The sequence below is a fragment of the Eurypyga helias genome, unplaced genomic scaffold (assembly GCF_000690775.1).
Source record: "Eurypyga helias isolate BGI_N326 unplaced genomic scaffold, ASM69077v1 scaffold43331, whole genome shotgun sequence".
Classification (NCBI taxonomy): Eukaryota; Metazoa; Chordata; class Aves; order Eurypygiformes; family Eurypygidae; genus Eurypyga; species Eurypyga helias.
Window position 1 is genome coordinate 1 of NW_010230981.1, and position 14,489 is coordinate 14,489.

The 14,489-nt window shown below is 42.5% G+C and overlaps 1 protein-coding gene across 2 annotated transcripts; it reads right to left on the bottom strand.

Moving 5' to 3' along the window:
• Positions 1–2,068: 2,068 nt before the first annotated feature.
• Positions 2,069–9,424, bottom strand: RNF185 (ring finger protein 185). 2 transcript variants are annotated; one of them, XM_010160908.1, is made up of 6 exons: positions 9,188–9,424; positions 7,610–7,628; positions 6,873–6,985; positions 6,287–6,341; positions 4,199–4,316; positions 2,452–2,749 (listed from the first exon to the last, which is right to left on the bottom strand). In XM_010160908.1, exons 1-6 carry the CDS (start codon positions 9,367–9,369, stop codon positions 2,652–2,654), a joined length of 585 nt encoding a protein of 194 aa, XP_010159210.1. In that variant the 5' UTR covers positions 9,370–9,424; the 3' UTR covers positions 2,452–2,651. The 2 variants fall into 2 exon arrangements, with proteins under 2 accessions (XP_010159211.1, XP_010159210.1); XM_010160909.1 differs by lacking the exons at positions 6,287–6,341; positions 6,873–6,985 and having other exon boundaries at positions 2,069–2,749; positions 9,188–9,369.
• Positions 9,425–14,489: the final 5,065 nt, after the last annotated feature.

Genomic DNA, 14,489 nt, shown 5'->3' on the forward strand with positions numbered 1-14,489 from the left:
CTCTCGTCCCTGGGCCCAGCCCTGCGGCCGCTGCTCGCAGCCTCCTCGGTACGGAACGCCCGCCGGTGCCCCGGTGAGGGAGCAATGAACCCCCGGCCTTCCCGCTTCCTGAGACAGAGACCAGCAACGGGCTCCTCCGCATCTCATCCTCAAGGTAAGCGCTCGGGCAAGCGCCTCGCCTCCGCCCGCCCGCGAAGCGCAAAGGAACGGCGGCAAACTCCGGTCAATGTAAAACCATTTTTCTTTTTAATTCTAAATCACTTTCACAACAGTGAAAATTAGTGAACAGTAATGGTAATGCACTAAACGAGCCGTTATGGGCTGTGTGCAGTCTGAGTACGGGGGGCAGGGGGGAGTGGTACGATACAAAAAGCACACCAAGAAAAAGGTAGGAACAAAAGCGTTAACACTTTTAAGACTATTTCATTCTTGGATTGCCAGAAAATAACGACTCTCAGTCATGTTTCTGCAGCCACCTCCGTCTAAATCCATTATGCGTCTCACCAACAGATAGAAAAAACCCCACGACATTAAAATGCTGTACTTTAAAACATGTTAGTTAAATCAGTTTCAATACCTCTTGAACCTATTACAGTCACTTTTCTGTCCTCTTTATCGGAAAAAGGCTTTAAAGGGATACTCCACTCCTTTCAGCATCGAGGTTCTCACCACATTAAGAAGGAAAACCATCTTTTACTATCACATGAACTTCGCCTTTTCATCAGCAGGTGGTGCTGCCTGCTCACGAAAGGAAGTCAAAGCTGCGACACTATACCACAGCCAGTTGCTTTATTAGAGCGCAGGTAAACAGCCTTTCTCCTAGAAAGGGTCCCAGTTACCAAGTTACACACTTGACAACAGCCATATGCAGAAGTTAAGCTTCTCAAACGTGCCACGCAACAAAAGTTGAAGCACCACTTCAACTACAAATAGTTGAGCAATATATTCTGGCAGATTATCATCGAGTCAGGTGTAAATTTGACTAGATGTGGCAAAACACTGCAGAAGCCTTGCAACATTCTACTTGCCAGATGGAATTTTGGAGGTAGGCAAGTTAAACTTCAGTCATCCTCTGTCTTGATACTTAAAACAGTTTATAATTACATAAATAAGCTCCTACGACAATTAATTAAGGTGTTCTGCCCAGGAACCTCATCCATACACTAGAAAAACCCTAGCTATTGAAACAAAAGTTTCTATGAGTTGATTTGTCAGTTGTCTGTCTCTTGCCAAGGAAGTCACAATATTTGTCTTGCAGAAAATCATTATGACTATCAGCGATCTGAATCAAAATAATCTAAAAACAATAAAGACAAAAAAATTTTGAATTGCCTAGTCAGAGAAATATGGAAACTGTTCATCCTGCTAGGGAATCTCTCGTATCTGCTGTTCTGAAGGAATCTACACAAATACATCAGGAGTACTCTTTAAAGCTGTGTACCCAACAGGATTCCAAAATAGCTGCAGAGTGCTTACCTTCTGAAATATTCTCCTCCAGCATTTCAAATTCATATCTTTGGTAGATACTGCAGAGACCCCTGCACTACAGCCGTTCTGCTGTGGCGTGGAGCAGCTGTACACACAGTAGAGAGCAGCTCTTCCAAATGTTCCCTACTGTGGAATGTGCTAGCAAAGGCAGGATCTCATTTTTCCTCCTGTATAATTTTACAGTATGACAAGTTTAACCTCAAAACTCATGTAAAGTTGCCTTTTGTTCCTCTCCCCAAACAAGCTGATCTCAGATCTGTAATAGGCTTTTATTTGGAGTACACGACCTTGCGTAGAAAGTCTCAAAGCCTTGGGAAGAATTAATGTAGCTACAGTGACAAGGTTGTGAGGGGATTATTTATCCATGAGTGCAGCCACAGGCTGCTGCGCAGAACCAAGGAAGACAACACTGTTTTGTCAGTGAGGAACTGGGCTGGGTGAGGCAGACAGGTGTGTTGTACTGTTCAGCAACCCCACCCGGCTCCAGAAAGAGAGAATCTTCCAGTGTCTGGCTCCAGCAAATCCAGGCTTTAAAAAAATTGCAGCATAAATTTGTATCCCTTCTTCTAACAGCCATTAGAACCGCTTCAGGAGGGGTATTCCATCACGCCAGGAAGTAACAGCAAGAAAAGAAACCAGTCTCCACACCTGGTTCCATTTGCATCATATGCTGTGCCCACAGTCTCAGCAGTGCTGCAGATGACTTCCTGAAGAGGGCTGGATGTTGATGCGAAGTCATTAGCTACCATCCACAGCTCTGGCAGATCCCTCGTGGTTGCCAAGCGTGAGATACTGATCACACTGCCGAAGTTTCCTTACCTGCCCAGTCTACCTTGGGGCAACTCTCACATACACCTGGTGTCACCGAATGGCACAGGATTTCAAAGCAGCACTCCTTTTAGGAGCAGAGCTAGGCCCGTGGTTTGTGGCAGGACCCTGTTGTACAAGACAGCTGAGATGAAATACGCTTTTTAACCAATGTTTAATTTCCAACTCTGGTGCAGAATGTGAGATTCCTCATTGTGCTGTGGTACCACCAATTCCTGAAGCCCATCGTTAGCTACGGAACCAGACACCAAGAGGTTTTAAATGGGATGGGGAAGCAGTTTGTAACTGTTTCAGTGGCCTTGTTGGCCATGAATATACAGAATAATGGAAAAAATTTATGCAATCAACAGCCAGAACATTATCACCAGAGCCACAAACAGGAAGAGGCGGGATAGGAACTGCTCATCCACATATTGAGGAGTCCCTGGAACAGCTGAAAAACAGGAAGTAAAAAAAAAAACAGTTCAGCTCCTTCCTCTTTTCCAGAATCGTGTATATTTCCAACACAGTGCATTCATAAATTGAAAGACATGCAGGCAATCTACTTGGTGAGAAACTGTTGCTATTTCCTATCCTCAGACTGACCAGCCATACTGGAAGATGGAAGACAAGCAGCAGCTCCCCGAAGCAGGACTTGTGGTAAACCCACTCATGACTAATAGCAACAGGCAGGTCCAAGTGCTGGAGTACACGCAGGTGTGCTCAGAGTACTTCTGGCACAGTGCTGAGCCAAGCCCACTGCTGAGCTAAGGTCACTGTCTCCATCCTAAGGAACTTCACCACCTCTGCCTGAGTGCTCCTCCCCATCAGGGTGAAACGTCTCTGAATGAGGAAGTGGTAAAATGGGCAAAGCTGCGTGTGTAGCCTTGACCAAGGGAACTAATGACAAGCACACGAGCTCTAAAGCAGTGCCTTTCTGGATCTGCTGTACTGAATCCACAGATGAAAAGCAGATGAAGGAGTTGGTTAAATTACGGCTGTTAGAGCAGCAGGTATTTACATACTCCTTAGCTCAGTCTCACCTCCACACAAGCTTCCAGTGGACACCGAAGTATAGATAATAGGCAAGTTAATTTGACCCAGGTCCTTGGCAACACAGGTGTGACACAAAGAATGCGTTTCTGTTTCTCAGAATTCCTGTGTCGTATGACACAGTGAAGAAGATTTGCCAGGTAAAACCTTTCACAGAGGAAGTCCAGAACAAAACAGGTAGACTCAGTTTGTCTACAGTGCAGATGGGGAGGTGGTTTTCTGGGGATTACTTCATTTTTAGAGAGCAAGGCCACTAGGAGTAACCCAACTGTGTTTTCATTATTTCACCAGAAAGTTACTTCTTGTAGAATACAGATGACTGTCTCAGAGATAAATTTCTGGAAAAAGGAACAATTTTTGCTCTCATTATTTTGTGGTACAGAGCACCAGCTGAAATTTTTCCTTCTCATCTTTCAGGAAATGGTCCTTTCCTGCTGTTCTCAAAATATGGATCTCATTCATATACCTCTACTGCCTCCTTTTTACGATTATTAGAAATTCTAGTCCAACTCGTCTCATTTTTCAGAGGAATTCTTCTGGGGTACCAGAGGAGACACTTGAATTAAAGGGGAGAAGTCTCCAGTACCACTGACCTCTCAGAGGGCCTTCAGCAAATCACTTGGAAGTGACAAACTTGTTTCTTACATTAGCACCTGTACAAAACATGTAAGCCACAGACTACGTTTTCTGCTGGGTGCTCTGCCTCATTTTGTGTTTCTATTCACAACACCAATTTCTTTACCATTCAGAAAGTTTTGTCTTTTAGCAGGCTGTTTGTTTAGAAGTTACAAGGGAGTCTGTAAACACCTGTTTGTGACAGGACTCGGGGAGAAGACAGGATGCACAATACCTGGAGGAGGTCGCCCGTCGTTTATGTTGAATGCTGTTGCGAATATACCAAAGGGAAACGCCCCAATTCCGAATGACATTTGGAAGCCACCATCGCCAAACCCAAAGCCCTGGAATCCCTGCAGAGAACAAAGCACCAGAAGAGAAAAAAGGTACCGATCATTTAAAGCCAATTTCAGAGTATTTTGGAGAAGTGCAGGCATTCCCTCTCCCTGGCTTTCCTAAGTCTGAAGGAGTACCATGCCGTCTGGCACCTTTCAGCCTGCCACGCTACTGTTAAACACCTCCTTAGTTCTCTGGGGTTTAATATGTTTCACACAGTAGCAAGCTTGCCAGAGTAACCCAAAAATTTGAGAAAATGAAAAATAGGAGCTGCAGTCCTTGCTTGAAGGCCACAAATTAACAAAAGCATTTCTGTAATGTTCCTCAGTTTAAAGTAGTATATATCTGACAACACATCAAAATCAACAATACCGATTCTACTTAGAATGCCTTAACAATGCATTAATAATTCTGTATTAATGGCCACCAGCCATATCAGAAAGGCGTTGTAAAAAAATACTCTGCCTGGATTTTCATTATACATGTGCATCATTTAAACATTCAGTAAAGTGATAAATTGCCAGTGGGATGCATAGAGCATTATAGAGGAGAACAGTGACAAAAAAAGAGACAACCAGCGGGACTGTAATTAAGGGAGCAAAGTCATCTGGAGCAGGAACGCAAGACATAAGGAAAGGAGGAACAAAGGAAGAGTTACAATGCAACAACACTGACCGCTACAGGATCCAGACTAGAACACCACGTTAAGTCAAAAGATGTCTTCTGAATCAGCATGAATCCTGCTGTATAAAAGCAGTGTACTGTTTGAAAACCGACTGTGTACGAACCTAAGTAGTTGCATCATGTTTTTAACCATGGAGAGCTCACAGTCTCCACGTTCCGTAATCCAGCAAACTGTCCTCTTGTCTCAGAATTAAAACAGTGATACCAATTCTGAAAAGCTCTCCGTGCTATCGCCTCCAAACAGTGGGAGGGCAAAGATGATTTCACTTATACAATAAAATACATAATTTCTGGGTTGATCCTTAAATTGAGGAGTCAGTCCTTTTGACTATGACTTTTCAAGCATTTTGCCATTAACTATCAGGGATAGCAAAGCACTCTGCATGGCAGGTCCTGCGCCTGCAGGAAACCGGATGGCAGCGTCACTGCTGCCGTCTTCATCCCAGATTCCTCTGACTTAAGCAGCACCAGCTAAAGGGTTCAAACAAGGCACAGCAGCCGGTTTAATAAGGCGGCAACTCCCTAGTGAAGGAGGACAGCTGAGCTCCCAGTACATTCAATACAGAAATGTTCCTTAATCACACCCAGCAGAGTTGTTTGCTCGAGGCATGAGGTATACAAGTGCTCTCTGAGGACCCTAGCCTGAGTTACACATAAATATGTGATTGTTTCATCAGGTCATGCTCACTACTACCGCGCTAAAGTACACTGTGGTCTGTCCTCCTGGTTACTCCCACGTCTGTTCAACCTATGCCAGCTGCTGTTTACACTCACTCTATGTAATCTCCTCAACAAAACCACAGATCCCTCTTCAAATTAACAAGCATCCAACAGATACCTACGTTCTTTTGCTTGTAATGCCATGGAACAGTAACATCCCGTAGAAATGCTAGAAGCAGGTGTCAGTGCCAAAAAATAAGCTCCTACGTGGATTATGTATTTCCGTGACAGGCAGAGTTTGACGGAAATATATGTCCACAAAGAAATTCAAAGCAAAGTGTTCCTTGTATTTATGTAGGGAGAACAATCAACTATGAAGAGCATTCCCAGTGATGCCTCACAGGGCTCTTTTCATGAAGCACGATTCAGGCTAACCCATTCTTTGGGATGCTAGAGAGTACTGCAGGAAGGGAGTTTTCTGCCACACCACGGCTATCGATTCATGACCAACCTATGGGGATTAGCAAGACATGTAAGCTACAAGGTCCTCACACAGGATCTCAGGCACATATTATGTCCTCCAGGATGAATAAATACCACTATCAATAACATCTTATCTGCTCGAGCCTGTTTTTTCACTTACCCCTCTGTTCTCTGGTTCAGGTCTCTGCCCCTGGGGTCGTGGCGGAGTTTTCTCTCTGCAGGAAGTTGTGAAATTAGCTCAAGCGCAAGGATACGTGACAATGGTATGTGCAGTAATAGCCTGGCTAATAAAACGGATCACGCTGTCACGGGGCCATGCTGCAGCACAGCTGGAGGCAGCGCATGAGCGAGCAGACCACCCAGCTTACGAACCTTCAGCACCACATCCCTGAATTCAGGTCCTGCACTTCTGAATAACAATGTCCCATTGCAAAGGCTAGAAACTGAGGAAGTAAACACTGCATGCAAGCTTCTCCAGTCATAACACTCATTGCAACCTGCCACTTGTATATGATAATTAAGACCCAATTAAAATTAAAATAAATTGCCAGTTGAACAAAAAATAAGGTATACAAACCCAGGCCCTAAAAAAGCCAGAAATATTTGGCAGAAATATCAGTTCTATCTGTCTTCTGGCAAAGTATTTCAAATTGTGAATCCAGCATTTTGATAGTTTCATCTTTAGTTTAAGGTCTTAAGTGTCATCTTCAGTTTTCACACAAAAGCAGTTTATTTAGGTTTCTTACCTGGGGTCTTGCTGCCCAGTGCTACCTCTTCCATACAGAGGAATAACTTTATCTCGACTGATTCCTGCTTTGCATACAGGACACACTTGTCTGTTTGGCCTGGTCTCTAGCCACTAAAAGAAAAGAAATTGTAAGAAAATTAGTAAAAGACGATGAAGACAACAATATGCAAACCTCATCTGCAGCCAAGCAGAGAGACTTCAGCAGTTTCTCAGAAAGCCATGGAGCAAAACATTTTACTAAGTGCTAAGTACTCTCCAAAGTGGAGTTGGCATTTTGGCTATTGTTCTGGTATGATCCACTTGCTGACCTGTAGACATTCAGAACTGCACTGGAGTAAAATAAGCAGAAATAAACAGCACCAGCAGTCCTGCCCTCCTTTCATCTGTTCTATAATGGCACCGCAATACAACACTACCTATGCAAAGAGAAGTACACTCAGCGCTTAAACCTGCAAACGAAACCCCTGTGAACTGCCTACAGTAATTCTCCTACCAAAACTGGGAATACTCAGTGTTTAAGAAACTCAGAAGTGGGAGGCAAGTGGAATAAATTGTCTTTTTGCTGAAAGAGCAGATTGCAAGGTGTTGCGCATGACATTGCATTAGCAGGTTGCGGCTGCCCTGGAGAGAAAGCAGCACATCTGAAAAGAGGGGGACACTCCAGAGAACCAAGAGAACCACTTTATTGAGTAACAGCAGCTGATGAAAGACCAAGTAAAAGGAAACCTGTCTTACCTGGTGTAAACAAGGCCAACTGTGAGCATTCCCAGGACAATTTGTTTACAGAGCAGAAAAAGAGAAGAAAAGAGAATTAGTTACTGACAACTCGATCCGACAAACATATAAAGTGTACCACGGATAGCACAGCTTGGAGGCAACAGAATCCTGGAATCCAGCTGGGCCAGTTCCATAACCTCCCATTAAAATAATTTTTTAAGCACAGCCCAAGACCGATCTCCACTGGTCTTTTCAGATTATACAATCTAAGTTGCTAACATGATTCTCTGCATATCACCTTTGATTCCTGGGTCCTCATCAATACCAAAGGCCCATAGAGAGGCCTAAGTAATCTTAGTGAAAAGATATCCCTGAGCTAAGATGCAAGTGAGAAAGATGTCAGTAATGAGACTTCAGGACCTTAAAAGGAGTCACACAAGGGACATTTAGCTAAATCATCATCCACATTCACAGAATCATGGATAATTCAAGCTGGAGAGTACCTCTCCTAGTCCAACCTGATGCTCAGAGCAGGGTCAGCTATTGAGATCATACCCTGTTGATCAGGGCAGAGAAATTCTCTTTATATAGAACTACTCAAGATTAAATTAATATGGCAACTTAAAAAAAGGTCAGAGACAAACAAGCAAGGTACAAGATAAAACTGCTAAGCAACCATCTGCTTTCTAAGCGGTCTTATTGAGACAAGATACGCGCTATTTTTTAAGGTTCCATTCTTCCAAATCCTTTTGTGCAATAATTCAATCTAATTTTATCTTAACATGCCATCAGCAAGTGATTATCCATCTCCTCCTAGAATAAAAACCTGGATTTTCAGATGTTACATACACTTAACACAGAAAGAAATGCTCTTTCAGGCTTCTTTTTATTAAAGAGCATAATTCACCCTACTATGTAAAATAAGCAAACAAAAAACATTTAACCATGTCAATCCTTAATAACATCTTAACATTAAAGAAATTATATATTCTAGATCAAGTTACCCAAATAAGAAATGCTGCATGGTTATTATGTTTGTGTGATACTTGCCCAAGTCAGATCAAAGAACCGAAAGGTCGGTATTACAACCACAATACCATGGGAAAAGAGAAACAGCCCCCATGGAAAAGCTTGTTATCTCATTAATTTATTTTACGGTTTTAAATTAAAAAGAGCAAGCTTGTAGGAAGTATGAAAACTACAATTTGGCCTCCAGAACCCAGTTTCAGATGCAGGTTTAGGTATGCACAAGTTAGAAAGGAATTTAGGTACCTATGCTAGACCAGGCAGCACAAATAAAATAACACACATAACCAAGTAGTATCAACGAACACCGGTGGGGCTACTCGTTTGTTTGCTTTTACAAAATAACCCAGAAGTACAGGAAGTTTAAGACGCAACAAACCAACTCCCTGGAACATGAGCAAAATAAAACAGTTGAGGAGCAACACCAAACTGCTCCTAAACCAAACCCATGGTTCTTACTCGTGTTATACACGACATTTTATTTGACATCCAGAATTATAAAAATCCTAGGCTTCGTGTGATCAGAGATACACAGTGTTGTGGTTTATCGGGCGGGGCTCGAGCACTTACCAGAAGAGATGTCCACACAAGCTGATAACTGCATCCTTGGCAGTGTCCAAACAGATGTTACATTCAAAAGTGTTGTCCTGATTAGCACTGTCCCCAGCACCATTACTGCTACTGCTGCCACTGGTCCCTCCAGTACTGGAGTTCTTTGTTGATGTAGGAGTCGTGGGTCCTTTGCTTGCCATCCTCAAGAGCTACCCACACACAAGGTCAAGGAAATTTTCCTGCTGGAATCCTAGCAGTGAGAAAGGGGAAAAAAAAAACTAAACCAAACAAGTCATTGGAATTATAACATTGTATTCTTGTCCTGTTTCAAACTGGCAGTGATTTACCTAAGGAGCACTTGAATCCTGTTGTTGATGGCTTTAGTCTAACATAGCCAAGAGGATCTTTTTTTAGAAATTAAGCTACTTTAAAGCCCTGTATTTTAAAGTTACTGACAAGCAACTGAGATCCACAGTCAAAACCGAACCAACGTGTTTTCTGATAAATGCCATTTGCTATCAGAATAATGAGCTCACCTAGTCATGCCTGCTCTCCCAAAAATTCAGTGCAAGTCAGAACTGTGAGTGCAGTCTGAAACAGGAGATAATAGTGCAGCCTGTCACAGTTTGGACAGACAGTCTTAATGCATAGTTTTAAGTTCAATGTTCATTAGTTTGGAATATTAGTGATGATAATTACTGCAAGCAAAGGTGGCTTTAGTACTTGATTTGTCTCATCAGCAGTATATTGCTGCTATCACAGCAGTGTGTTGATAGTACTATCAAACATTTCTAGTACTTTCAAACTCAAACATTTCTAATATAGTAGTAACGCAGAAGTACTAAAAATGTGCTTTAATTTTAATTACATGCTTTTGCCCGTCATTAACATCATATTTATCAAAGAACACCATTTATTTTATTTCAGTAGCAACAATCTCTACAGTCTAACTCCTTGATATGCAAATTCCACAGTACCTAAAACTTTGAGACTCAGCACAAGGCATTTACATTTCCATAAACAAACACTTTTACCAGCACAAGTTTTGTAAACCAAGCACTAAGAGAGTTTCAGCAATTACAGAAATTATTCACTAAACCAAAAATGTTCAAAATATTCCACTGTGCTTTTCATGAAACTCTGACATCATGCTGCTGCAGGTGTATGAATACTTAGAAAAGGTTGTGAGAAAGAAACAGGTGATTATCTGAACTTTTGGGCAGTGTACAAACAGTTAAGCATTTTAAAAGGGCAACTTGAGTTTTTCAGAAGCTAATTTCTTTACCAACTTACCCCACAAGCATTAAAGGCTTTCCTCTGTGTTCCCTCTTTGTAGCACTGCGGAAGCAGAGGTGCAGGTCAGCAAAACAAAACCTCAGTATCTCTAGCTGTTAACAGCTTTTTTTATATACTACAAACCCACTGCACAGTCAAGAAAGAATCATATTCCAGCCTCACAGAGGTATTGCAGCCCAGACACTCAATTACAGCAAGTGAAATCTATTTTCAAAGAGCTTTTTCACTCAGTTACATCATTTTGCACAGTGTCCCAGAAGGGCAGCTTTGTATTCACAGATGTACCTAACATACGTTGCTTTCAGCACTGCTGACTCTCAGCGTTTCACACCACGACTTCACTTACACTCAGCAGCAACGCAGTTCATCATACAAAATTAAAATTCATGTTAGTTGAAGGCAGATGGAAACGCAGCCAGCCTACAAACTATATGCTGAAGACGCTTGGATTTTTCACACATCCTTACTACCAGAATCTTCAGCCTATCTTGCTCAGTAGTTTAATGCTTGAAAACTTACCGACTTGGATCTACATATATTTGTTGGGAATTAATATCGGTATCAAGAAAACCTACCTAAAAGTCAGGGGTTCAACACACTGTAAAACCCACTAGCATCATGTTATGGAATGGGCAAAAGAAATGTCTGGCTCTTATATCTTGGCATGGAAAACATGGAGAGGGGGCAAGTAAATTCATTTCTGTATCCCTAAAACCAATGGGGAAAAAAAAGGTCCTTTTTTCCAAATTACATTCCATATATTTAACACCATATATCAGGAGACTCATCAAAAAGATAAAACCTGTATCTTCACAAGCACCTACTTAAAAAACCCTTGGCTTTTAGTGACTGTGGGGGAAAAAAAAATCAATCCGTTTTTAAGAATGATTGAGAAATCCCTAGGAATATCCGTAATGGAATGGAATAAAGATGGCTGAGACAGAAGAAAGATCAAAATGATGTAACACAACAGGCACTGAATCTGCCCTCCTAGAAAAGGGTCGTTCCTTGGTCTGTACTGTGATCCTCTCCTAATTATTTCTCCATAGGCTGATTAGGCCTGATGACCTATTAGGATATAACCAACTTAAAGCATCAAAAACTTATCAAACCACAACAGTAATCAATCTTACTCTGAAAAGCCACCTCAAACATTTGCTCTTCTCTGTGGAACAGTGTTTAATGTAACTAGGACTGTGGCAAGTGCTGTGGGGGTCTGCTCATCTGCAAATCACACTGCGTGTATACAAGGACGCAAGTGTGAAACAGCGCCCAGTGACTAAACCTACCTTGGATAATCGTCTGTTGTGTCACCGCTCAGCGCAGCCTGGGAACCCTAAAGCAGAAGTTCAACTGCAAATTCAACTTGTTCCGAGTGTAGAACAAGCTCAAAATTGTTGAAATGTCACTTGAACTACTTAAAACTCCCAGACAAAACTTTTTAGGAAAAAAAAAAAAACCCAAACCTAAAAAACCCACCCACAAAACAACCAACACAACAGGTCAAACCAACCCCATTTTCACTCTGACGGAAATCTTCACGTTCAGAAAGAAGACCGAGTACACTGGGCTATAACGTGCCTTTTGGGCTTAAGTAAACAAAATTTAGAGATGCCAGTCCAGGTTTGCTAAACGCTTCTCCTTTAGATCAGGTCTCCAAGCTCAGCCCCAGACACATGCCGAGTACCAAACAAAACAAGTGACTGAAAACTAGCTGTGGCCTACCTGCAAGCATTCCAAGATTTTCTCCTTTTTCGTTCTTGGTTCCTTGCTCCCTAGATATTTACAGGATAACAGCATCTTTGTTACTTAAAAGCCATCTGTATTAGCTGTTTAATGCCTTTAAATCATGACCCCTACGATATCCCAACAGTTTGTTCTGAAAATGACCGAATCACTGACATTTACTACATCCAAGAATCAAGAATGGCAACGGATGAATGGTTAAGAAACAAAGAACCCATTTTCAAGTAGTCTTCCTAAATAAAAAAAGCCTGATGGGGTGTGAGGACTACACAGAGCGAAGATACGTGTTCAGGGATCCAGCACAAATCCCACTGAGTTGCGTAAAGAATAAGCATGGCTGAAAGAGCCGGCGAAACTGGACCTCTGAGAGGCAGATGGCACATCAGGACCTTAAAATTTCATGACAACAGAGAGCACGGGAGATCTATGAACGGAGTAAGTGCAGGAAACTGCTAAGGTCTGTGAGCGGTGTGTAAACGCTGGCTGTACATCTTACGGGCAGTAAGAAAGGAATTTTACGCCAATACTTTAAATATATAAATCTTGTGGGAGAAACTGCACACCAGGAAAATGCAAGCCCAGTGGCTACTGTAAAAGATCACATTTCTGAACCCAGCAACTGAAAAATGACTGCCTTTGCCAAATTACACGGACCCGACTAAAAGTACAAGAGAAACGCTTCAAGACAGCCTGGGAGAGTTTCCACCGTAAGTTAAAGCACACAGAAACAAAACAGGTGAACAACCTGGGAAAGCCAGAGAGGGAATATAAATTAGAAGCTAATGTCATCTGTACGACACAGCTGTGGAATACATGTCAATGGCACCGCAACACTGGGGTGTTTGAAGTGTTTACTTTTTAACCTTCTTTCTTGAGCAGTGAGAAAAACTGCTGGTGAGGATGTAGTACTCTGCTAGTCTATGAATACACCCCCAAAGTTTATTCCTCTTTGTGATATCTAACACATAGCAATGAGATAAAAAGAGCAGCACTGTTGGATGCAAAACTCCCCTAGAAAGTCACTTCTCCATATATCCTTCCTAATGAACCTTATATCTAGGATTACTGAAACCAAACCAATCCAAATCTAGTTCGTTTCCAAAACTAGCTCTGATTTAGTTTCTCAACTTCTTGCTGCTTTACTCAAAAGGAAAACTTGCCAGGTTATTTTTCTTATGGCTACAGCAACAATGTCATTTTCAGACACACACGACAAATGTTATAAACATCAGAAATTCTATCTAAATCTAGAAATATGACTCAAGAATGTATATAAATATGACCACCAATAAGTTTAACAAAAATCTGGTTCTTAACCTATTACAGTTGCCTGGACTTCAAGTAACACTAACAGGTAACCTCAGCTGACAGCCCCTAGAGAAAAGCACATTTACTGCCTGACAGCCATTTCCAGACGTTCTTAGCACATACATGACTGAAGCCCTACTGTTAATCATTAAATACACATTTACCTGCACCGCCTTTTTACTCCATTCTGTCCCCCTAACACGTTACATTTTAACCCCTCAGAAACCTGCTCCGAGTTGATCTTTTCACTCCTCGTAAGCTGGACGACACCGTCTACCTGCTCCGTGGTGTAACCATAAAGCGGTCCCGACGCACAAGTCTTCGCGACCATTCCGTCTTGCAAAATCAGCCCCGTGCCTTATGGGCCAACGTGCCCCTGCTTGGCCTCGTTTCATTAACCGGGATTCTGCAACGTACGTCTGTGCTACGCTTGCTGCTCCCAGGGTAAGTGCCCAGCTGAAGGGCTGTGCCGGCAACCCCACGGGTTCAATACACCTCACAAATGCCAGGCATTGCGCAAACTATCAAAAAAGACAAGTGATTAAAGTAATTCTTTTGTTTTAATCCTTCCATAAGAGTGTCATACAGACTCCAAGAAAACGTTGCACAGATCTTTGGGCAAAGATTTTATCCTCTTAGCTCATAAAGCCCAAAGGAAAAAAAAAAAAAGAAACCACAAAACTGATATAACCAGTTGGGTAATACTGCCCCAGCGTTTTCCTGGTTTGGAGTGTTATGTAAAGGGTGAAAAGCCCTTTCAGCGGGCTAACCAGGTTAGCAGCAAAGCGTTAAGACACAACAGCCACGCTGCAGTTGAGGGAGCAGTAAGCAATCCCCAGCAGAAAACAAACGCCACGTACCAGGGCTAACGCTCTGCCCCCGCACCTAGAGCCAGGCATTTACCTCCGGCGAACAGGCGCTTCTCCTCGCTGGGCTCGCCGTGCCGCAGGGCCGGGCACAGCGGGCCGAG